The 10,256-nt window shown below is 55.2% G+C and overlaps 1 protein-coding gene across 3 annotated transcripts in view; it reads left to right on the forward strand.

The window, feature by feature from the left end:
* The window catches only part of PCSK6 (proprotein convertase subtilisin/kexin type 6), a 198,256-nt gene extending 191,953 nt beyond the window's left edge, over positions 1–6,303 (forward strand). For all 3 annotated transcript variants that reach the window (XM_082851525.1, XM_082851527.1, XM_082851526.1), the window contains 2 exons: positions 3,384–3,496; positions 4,888–6,303. In XM_082851525.1, coding sequence (XP_082707651.1) covers positions 3,384–3,496; positions 4,888–4,985 — 211 coding nt within the window. In that variant the 3' untranslated portion in view covers positions 4,986–6,303. The remainder of the gene's footprint in view (positions 1–3,383; positions 3,497–4,887) is intronic.
* Positions 6,304–10,256: the final 3,953 nt, after the last annotated feature.

The following is a 10,256-nucleotide window of genomic DNA, read 5'->3' on the forward strand; positions in this document are numbered from 1 at the left end:
CTTGTCACGGGATGCGGGCAGTGAAGGGAGAAGCCGTCTGCTTGGTGTCGTCTTGTCCTGCTGAATCTTGCCTCATGTCAGGCCTCATCACCTGGAGCCCAGGAACAGGGCAGGGCAGTCTGTCTCGTCTAGGCTGAGAGTGACGATGAGGAGTCTGCAGGTGACCTTGAAGATCATGATGGTGGGAGTGGGGAAGGGACCGTCCCTCTGACGTAGACTCAAAGAGGGAGCCTCAGGCGCCCACTTCAGAGCAGTGCAGGGAGACCATGCCCATCTGGCAGCTCACAGCTGGGGACCCACAGTGGGGATCTTTGAGATCCTCTCAGGCTGTGTTTGAGAACTCCTGTGGATTGTAACCTATTCTTTAAAACAAACAAACAAAAACCAACAACCTACGTGAGCAAATGAGAGACCACCTGCTCCTTGCGCTTGTGGGACCCACTCAAAGAGGGTTAGGGTTTCAGCCCCACTACCCAGCCACCTTCACCCAGCCTTGCTGAGTCCCGTGAAGGACCCTCGGCACCGGTGTCTGAAGTAAAGTTTCATTTTAACCAGCCAGCTGGTTCCAGGGTGATTACCCTAAGTGTGGCAGCCAGGGACAATGCGGAATTACACAGTGATAATCAGTTTCGTTTGTCAGACACCCTGGCTCTCAGAGGATGCTGGGAATTCCCACGAGTATGGCGGACAGCCTCCGCAGGGCCCCCAGAAGCTATGGGGTCCCCAGTGCCAGGAGGCAGGGGGCAGGCAGCCCCCGTGAGCCCCTCCTCGGCTGAGGAGGGCAGGAGCTCCCTGGGTGCTCACCTCCACGCATGGCAAAGCTTTCAGTCCTGGAGGAGCGTCCAGTGCTGGGGCTGACACAGCAGGCCTCAGAGATATACCCCCAGGAAGCGCCCTGCACGGGACGCCTAGGTGGCGAATTGCAGCACTTCAGAGAATTCCCGTCTCCCGAGTCCCAGGGCTCTGGAGACCCCTCAGTGTGGATGCCCCTGGAAGGACAAATGGCCTTGGGCCTCTCCCCACCGAGGCAGCAGCAGCATTCAGAGAGCCTGGCTTCCCGAAGGCCCCAGAATGCTGAGTGCCGGCCAGGGCAGCCTCGAGGGAGCGAGCAGCTAGGCAGGGCTCATGGAGAAAAGCCGGGCCGGGACGCAGGCCTGCCAGGTCGGCAGCCTGCGTGCCAAGTCGAGACCCGTTATGCTGAGGCCCAGGGCCGAGAACAGTCCGTGATGAGTATCTCAAAAAAGGCGCCGGCCACCCCAAGACTTAGGAAGAGGACCTAGAAGAGGGAGCAAGGACCTCTTGGAAGACAGAGCAACTCGGTGGGGTGCCTGCCCCCCACCCTCCTACCACCCTCCCTCCCCCGGCCCCTCCTGGGTATGTTGAGGCAGGGCAAGACTCAGGCAGGCCTTCTGCTCTGTCCTGTGCCCAGTGTGACGAGATATCTGCCATCTGACTGTCACCTGGAACTGCCTAAAGACGGGAGGCGGGGAAGTGGTCCAGCAGCAGGGCAGGGAGAGGACTGCATCGGGCGCCGCCCTGCAGAGTTTGGCAGGACAGTCACTGTGGTGTTTGGGGGTGAGGGCAGAACCAGAGGCGTCTTGAAAGCCCCCTGCCCAAGAGGACCACCTGCCAGGCACGGTAACCTTGATGGAGGAGCCAAGAGGGTCTCTCGGAGAAACAGGGGCCCCGAGGCAGTTGGGGGAGCGGCCTGGTGCCGGATTTTTCCCCAAGCCGGGGCCTCCAGATCCGAGCCCAGGCTGGCCGACACCTGACCGAGGCCTTGTGAGGCCCTGAGAGAGAGCCCGTCCGAGGCTGCCCGGGCTTCTGCTTGCGGAACGGGGAGATGCTGAAAAGTGGTGGATTAAGCGGCTGCATTGTGGTCATTTGTTACATGGCCGAAGAAAACCGACACAGCCCCGGGGGCTGCCGTGGAGATCCTGAGGCTCTGTGAGGCTGAATTTGGAGAAGAAAGAGAGCTGTGTGCAGCCGGGTCTCCACTGTAGCCGCCCCCTTACTGTTTATAGCAAAGCAGCCCTCAGCCAGGGCCTTCGAGACAGCTGACCACCAATTACATGGCTGGGCTTGGCCCTAGCTCCTGTGTCACTAGCAGACATCGTCTGTAAGAGAAGCGGGAGTTGGGGGGAGTGGTCCCCTGTGCAGTGGCATGAGGGGCCTGTGGCCCGGCCAGAGCGGTGCAGCAGGACAGGGGCCGGGCCCTGGGATCTTCCCCAAAGTGCGCAGTAAGAGTCTGCACGTCGGGCCCCGTCCTCCCGCTCCAGGGTCTGTGAGGGGGGAGGACAGGCTCTTGCTGCAGGAGGATGCGGTTTGCCTGTGGGTTTACACGTTTATAAACATAAACTATGGGCCCGAACTCCAGTTTGGAGGTGCCCTCAGTGACCCCAGGAGAACAAAAGCCAGGCTGAGGGCCTGCTGTCCCGGAGGCCCCGTGCAGGCAGAATCCATGATGGCACCTGACCCCGGCACAGGCCCACTCAGGAAGGAGGCCTACAGTGAGCCGTGCTGTTGGCGTCTGGTCGCTGCCTGCGAGGTGGCATCTGTCCCAAGCACTGCCTACCTGATGCCCCGCCCACCCTGTCCAAGCCCTGCTCCCGGGCCTGCAGCTGACAGGGAGCTGGGAGGTGGGTCTAGGGAGACCCAGTCCCTGGAGCTGGACGCGGAGAAGGCAGCAGGTACAGCCCAGGTCCCTTCATGGCCCAGAGCAGGAAGGGGCGTCGGCAGGCTCTTCTGTGAAGGGCCCGATGGTGAGTCGTTTAGGCTTTGCTGGCCGTACAGTCTCCAGAGTAGCCGCTCAGCTCCAGTGCCACAGACGCAGCCACAGACAGACGCAGAGAAACGCACGGGACAGTGGAGTGCGCCGACCCTCCCACCCCCAAGGTCATGGCACTCTGTCAGCAATAGTCCTGGGTCCCGTCTCCGGGACAGGTCGAAAGGGCATCCCCACCCTCTGTCCCCAGGGGGGAGGCCAACGTCACCACAAAGGAGGCTCAGCCCTGGCTAGCCCCAGGGTCATGTCCGTCACATTCAGGGGAGCCTGGCCCCAAGCCCCAAGAATCAATGCTGACATCCTCAGGGAGCCACCTGTGGCCACAGTGCCCAGGAGGGCGTCCACATGAGCCACGGGGAGGTTCAGAGACCTGGGCCCATCCTCAGCTCCGGGCATCCTCCTGCCAACTGGCCGTGACCGTCTCCGCGCTACCAGGGCAATAGAGGAGATACATGCAGATGCTTGGCCAGGGTCTCGGGCCGTCGTGGGGGGCACAGTTACAGCCAGGGGGTGCAGTGCGGGAGGGCGGGAGGGCTCTGGGAAGGGGCCTGGAGTGACTGTGTCTCTTTCCCATCTGGGAACCCGTGTTCCCCTGCAGGTGTGACGAGAGCTGCTTGAGCTGTGAAGGCTCCAGCAGGAACTGCAGCCGGTGTAAGACAGGCTTCACACAGCTGGGAACCTCGTGCATCACCAACCACACGTGCAGCAACGGTGAGCATGGGTGGGTGACCGCCCTGAGCTACCTCGGGGCTGCCCCGGGCAGAAGAGAAAGGAAAAGAAGATGCAGGGACCGCAGTCCCTTGGACAGCCCTGTGGCCCCTCCTCTCAGTGACCACTTGGCTCTCCCCTGGGCCTCCTCCCTTCCCTTTAGGCCTCTCACATTGACCAGACAGGCATCTCCACTACCAGCACAGCTAGTGCGGGTCGGTCTGTTGAGTAACTCTTACAAATGCTCTTACAAATGATTCTGTTCTCGCACCGTTCCCACTCTCCTGCATAAGCCCAAGGTGGCCTGGGTGTGGTGACATGTGTTAGGAGAGGCCAGACCTTGGAGGTCAAAGTCAGGAGGCCTGAAGGCTCTCAGCCTCCCTGCACATGTGTCAAGGCCCGCGTGTCCATGGGAAGGACCTGCCTCTGTGCTGTGGGAGAGCCCTGGTGCTCTAAGCCGACAGGGAGAGGCAAGGATGGGCTGTGAAAACAGGATCTCAGAGGAGACCAGCTTGGGGATTCCGGGCAAGAGAAGGCTTGGCAGGGGACTCTGGCCTGGAGACAGTGCAGGGGCCGTGGGCAGACGTGCCATGGCGAGGAGGAGCCTCCATGGCTCAGCAAGCCTAGGGAGGAGCAGTCTGGGGCTGGCTCTGGGCACTGCGAGCTGGCAGGCGTGCAGGAGAGGGTAACCGCCAGTGCCATGCTGTCCGTGGGCACAGAGCTGGCACCGGCCCCGGCCTGGCAGAGCGTGAAGCCCGCAGAGAGCACCCTGGGCACGCCCTGTGGACCACAAGGTGGTTTTCTTGGCTTGCAGAATTATGTCCCTTCAAAGGCCAGGAAGCTCCTGATTTAGGAAGCCACCTCCTTGGGTTATGTATCCAGCCCGAGAAAGTGAGGCTGTCCCCGGAGGGGTCTCCCGGTTCCCATGAATGGCAACATCCTCAAAAGCCAGCTGCCGAGGGGAGGGGCCATCCTCCATGGCTCGTCCCTTACCCCTCAGCCTTTCCCTCTTGGTGACCCCCTTCCTCCCCCATTTGGGGTGTCCCCGGGATCACGGCATAGCCTCCATCCTGCCCCTGCCAGGCCTGACCCCATCTTCCTCCCAAGTCCCCCAGCACAGCTGTCCAGGAAGAGGAACAGGGACCACGAGGGCTCCCTGGCACAGCCCAGGTGTCCCCAGGCCCCGCCCACTCCCCTGCCACCCCGAGTCTGCTTTTGTCTCCCAGACTCAGCTCTGGCCTCTGCCGCGCCAGGCCCACCACACATCACGGGGGTGACTGGGAGGGCTGCCGCCCCCGCTCCCACTATGTCCCCAGCAGAGTGGGGTGATGGGAACAATCCTAACTGGCCCCCAAATCTCACATGTCTCTCCTTTCTCCTTCCCGGGGGCCCAGCCGATGAGACCTTCTGCGAGATGGTCAAGTCCAACCGGCTCTGCGAACGCAAGCTCTTCATCCAGTTCTGCTGCCGCACCTGCCTCCTGGCTGGGTAGGGGCGCCCGGCCGCCCGCACAGGGCAGGGCCCCTCCTGTCTGTCCGTCCACCTTCCTCCAGGCTGTCGGCCAGAGTCTGTTTCAGGAGTGGTACCCTGCATCTGACAGCTTTATCTCCCCAGGAGCGAGGTCCTTCCGCGGCATCTCTGGGCGCCCAGGCCAGGTGGGTGAGGGCTTCGAGGAGGTGTCGGCGATGTCCTCTCACACCCTGCTTGCTGGCTCCATTCTTCTGGCTAACTCACAACGGGAACAGAACCAATTCCAGGAATCCACAGCTCCGGCTTCAGAGCAGCTTCTGGGACCATAAGTTTACTGAATCTTCGAGACCAAAGCAGAAAGGCAGGATGCTTGGTGCATTGCTCTTCTCCCCGTGCTTTTGGGCAGCCCGCAGACCCCTGGGCTGTGCCCCTGCGTGATGGAGGGCTAAGGGGCATACCTGCTCATCTGCCTGCCACAGTCTGGGGGATGGTTTGGTCAGACTGTAAATAAAACAGATTTTGGGGCTTCAAACGTGTGACCACTGGGGATGGAGCATCTATTTCTCCATAATCAGCGACTTCTGAAACTGCAGCCATGGCTTAGAAAGTCTAATCCCAAACGGATGGGTTGGAAGGACCCTCCTTCCTCTGCCGCCCTTTCCTCTGAGGGAGCTGAAGGTCCCTGGTCTCTGCATCCTATCTGTGTCTCTGGGAGTCTCATGGCCCAGATGAACGGTCACCTCTGCCTAACACAGAGGGTCCCCAGGAGGCGTCCCGGGGGCTGGCCAAAAGGTGCCCCAACGACCAAGCAATTCTTCCTACCAAAATGTAAACCCAGCCTGTGAACTGTTAATTGTCTGTCGTGTCCCGTTTCGTGGAATTGCTTTGAAAATACATTGGCCCTGCTTTTCAGGAGACTTGTTCTTAAGGTGGGCGCCCCTGCGTCTGTGTGTGCTATGAGCCTAACGACACGGCTGGATTTATTTTTGCCAAACCTGTGTGGGTATTTTATAAGCTACGTGTTCTGATTTTTACCGATGTTAATTATTTTGACAAATATTTCATATATTTTCATTGATATGCACAGATCTGCTTGATCAAGTCCCTTTAATATGGGAGTAACATTTGCCTTAAATTTTTTCGAGCTCGTTCTCCATTTCGTCCTGCTCCCGTCTTTGACTGTAACACATTTGACAAGTCCCCTGTCAGCTGGGGGGGAGCCCAGCTGTTGTTTGTTGAATCCACAACTCCGAAAATGAAATCCACAAAGCAAATACAGTGTTAACCCTAAATTAATAAAAGAGTTAACATTTCATGGCAAAGGAGCCTGTGTTTCTTCCCAAGGCACAACGCTGAAACGTGGGTACTGGCCAGTGTGTGAAATGGCTTTATGTGTGCTTTTATTTCAAGGTCTTTGAGCTTTAGCGAATAATGCTGCAGCAAAGTTGTGGGAAAATCCCAAAGTTCCAGCTCCAGGGTGTCCTTTGGCAAACAGACCTTCTTCAGGCCACAGAAGCCCAGACTGCAAGCCTCTTCACCTGGCTGCGAGTGTGATTTCATTAGGTTACAACTTGTCTTCCACACAGTGGCTGAAATCCCCGCACCTGTGGGCTCCGCGCTACATGGGATTTTTACCCTGGCCTCTCTGTGAGGTCGGAGTTGTACTTACTAGGAGTCCTTTGTCTGCAAATATAGGAAATGCACTGACTAGAACTGACTTGGGAAAAGACAAAAGTCGGGGAGGGCCGTTGTTTTGGGATTCCAGGGTTGTTTCGGAATTTCAGGAAAGATGTAGCCGGGGCTTGGGAGCCCTGGGACAAGCATTAAGTGTCACCTGGACCCTCATTGCAGCAGTGCCTCCTCTCTGTCCACTTGATGGGACAAATGACAAAACCACTCAGAGCTCCCAAGAAAAATTGGTGCCCATCCAGCCCTCAAAAGGTTTCTGAATCTGCTTCGGGCCCGGGTTCGTCTGCCTTGCATCCGTGTTTGCCCGGTTCCACCAGTTCTGGCCACAGGGACACGTGGCCCCGGAGCCCTTCCAGTGACCGCGTGGCCGGAGGTGGGGAGCAGCGTGCAGCTCTCGGAAAGCGGGGGAGGCTATGCGACCCGCCAGCTAGCTGCCGCCACGAGCAGGACTTGGCCCGAGTTGTCAAATGTGACGTAATGAAGGACTGAGTGAGTGTGTTTGGGAGACAGTAGCCAGGACTGGGCAGAATATCAGTAAGAATTCAACCTCCACCAGGAGCCTGATTGAATTAAAACCAGCAACTTGCTAAGCACCTCTGGTGCAGGGCACCATTTTAGCCCCTAGAGCTTTTTGTCCACTGAGAATTCATGGTTTAACATGTTTGCAACTGAACCAGAAATCAAGTCCTGTTATTACCAAAGGACACCACCTACAAGAAGGCCAGCGGGCAGCACATACCCGCCCGGCAGTGGCTGGGCCAGCCTGTCCCGGGGCTGGCGAGTGCAGTGCGGAGTTGAGAAGGTGTTCACAAAGGCCTAAGAACCAATCACCCCCTTGTTAAAAGGGACTGACCACATAAAATGCCTGTTTGCAAATGGTCCGACCTTAAGATTATCTGGACTCTGTTGGGGCAGGACACGTCTATGGATTTTGTTTTGCATGATGGACTCGTGGGGCATGTCCTCTAAACCCCTCATTTCACAGACCGAGGCTCGTAGAGCTGAAGTGACTTGTCTGGGGCCGCCCACTGGCGAGGGTGCTCCATCGTGTGCCCCGGGAGGGAGGCTGGCTCTTGGCAGGAGGGATGGTCACTTCTGCAGCTGGCCAAACATGGCCACGATGCATTCATTTTAAGCTGTCTTCATTGCCAGGGGATGACATTTTTCTGACCTTGTCCCCAAAGTCTTTGGCACCTCACAGTGGTCCCCAGATGCACGTCCCCATCCCTCCCAGGCCACTGCTGATTTTATACGTTGTACCTCTTCAAAGGGCTGGGGAGAATTGCCCTTTTTACAGGAGATGCACTTATAGTGGGAAGGAGGGGGGTGAATGGAGCTTTAAGTACAAAACGGCGGGGGGGGGGGAGGGGGCAACATAGTCTAAATGTGACCAATGGTGCAGTTCCCTTGAACTTGGGGGACTGCCCTTCATTGCATTTAAATCATTGATAATGTGGCTGGAGGAGCCTTAAGCCTGCAAGCTTGGGGCACACTGGGGCCCCTGGGAGCAGGTGAGGGGTGGAGGTTTAGATCACAGGACGCAAAGGGGAAGGAGGTGGAGAAGTGAAGTAAAAGGAAGGTTATTTTAATAAGAACAAGCAAGGGTGATGGAAAGTAATACACCATAGCCATTCTCTGGCATTGTAAGGTTCTGCCCAGCCGGCTGAGAGGCAGCTAGGGGCCGACTGTCATGAGAAAGGAGTTTGCATCCTGTCCCAGACTTCTCGGCTGCATTCCTTCATGAGCCAAGGCTTTATCCGTCCTACTGGTTGTCTCAGGCTGTCCTGACGCCCCAGGCTCTGCGGCTTGTCCGTGCACGGAACAGCACCCCCTACATGGCACAGCGGCTCCTACCACCCAAAGCTGCCCCTCCCCCGGGCACCCCCCACTCTGTATCAGCTACACCAAGGGTGGTCCTGTTGAGCAGATGGGCACCAGCCTGCCCAGGGCAGAGCACATCTCATTCAAAGACAGTGGTTCTCACCCAGGGGGTGATTTTTGTCTCCCTGGAGACGTCTGTACTGACATCTAGTGGGTAGAGGCCAGGGATGCTGCCAAACATCGTGGAATGCACAAGACGGTCCCCGCAGCAAAGAATTATCCAGCCCCCAAAGGTGCCGAGGAGGTTGAGAAACCCTAGCCAAGAGAAATGAAATCAAAAAAGAAAACCTGTTCTCAACTTCCTAGAGATACCCTAAGATGAATAAAACCAGCTATAGCTTATGTCCCTGTTTGTGAGCTGAAGCAAGGGAAACCCGCACTACTTTCCTTTTTTAAAGTAAAGAAATAAACCCTTCTGTTTTTTTTGTTTTGTTTTTGTTTTTTAACATCTTTATTGAAGTATAATTGCTTACCCTTTTGTTTTTAATTGAATAGGAGAAGGGCTTGTCAAATCAGTTCTCTGGTCTAAGGACTCCACCTGGTGGTTCTCTCGGGAATGAAGTGAAGTTTGGATTGTTTTCTTTATTTTGAAACAATCAATCGCAAGGCAAAATTACAGAAAAGTTGCAAGTACAGTACAAAGAAATGTTTTCCTGAACAATTTGAAAGTAAATTACCGATGTAATATCCTACCACCTCCTAAATACTTTAAATTATTTCCCATGAACAAGGATCTTCTCCTACATAACCATGAGGATCAGGAAATTGGTATATTCCTACCATCAATCCTCTGACTGGATTCAAGTCTTGCCAGCTGTCCTGATAATGCCCTCAGCAAAAGGGTCCAATTTAGATCACTCTCTGCATGTACTCATCAGGGCTCTAGCCTTCAATCTAGAACAGTTCCTTGGTTCTTTGACTTTCATGACCTTGAACCTTTTAAAGACGACCAGCCAGTTATTTGTAGGCTGCCCCGCAGTGTGTGCTTGTCTGAGGTTTCCTCATATTTCCATTCAGGTCAAGCGTCTTTGACATGAATCTCTCCGAAGCCATGCTGTGTTCTTGTCATTGCATCCTAGTAGGTGATACAAGACTTTGACTTGTTCCATTATTGGTGGTGTTAACTTTGATCAGGTGATGAGGGTTCCGTCCCCTACGCACCCCCGCCCCTGGGCTATGAAGTGATGCCTGCTAAAGGATGTCCACTCTCCAACATTGTGCTGATGATCCCAGCCAAAGCAATAGGGCAAAACATAAAGAACTGGTATAAGAATTGGAAAGGCAGAAATAAAACGTTCATTATTCTCAAAGAGCAGGGTTAGGCATGTAGAAAATCCAAAAGAACAGTTATAGATTAATGATTAGAATTAGTTAATGAATTCAGCAAGACTGCTGGATACAATGCCAGTATCAATTGTATTTCCACTGTAAATCAACTGTATTTCAATGTACCAGCACTCAATGATTAGAAAATGGAATTTTTAAAATAGAAGATACTGTTTACAACAGCATCAGAAACTATTAAATAACTAGAATAAATCGTAAAAGAGGTATAGGACCTCTACACAAAAGCTATAAAACACTAAGAGAAACCAAAGAAGATCTAAATAAATGTTTATGGATTGGAATACTCAATATTGTAAAGATAAGAATTCCCTTCAGGGACTTCCCTGCTTGCACAGTGGTTGAGAATCCGCCTGCCAATGCAGGGGACACGGGTTCG

The sequence above is a fragment of the Leucopleurus acutus genome, assembly GCF_964270905.1.
Source record: "Leucopleurus acutus genome assembly, chromosome: 1".
NCBI classification, from domain to species: Eukaryota; Metazoa; Chordata; class Mammalia; order Artiodactyla; family Delphinidae; genus Leucopleurus; species Leucopleurus acutus.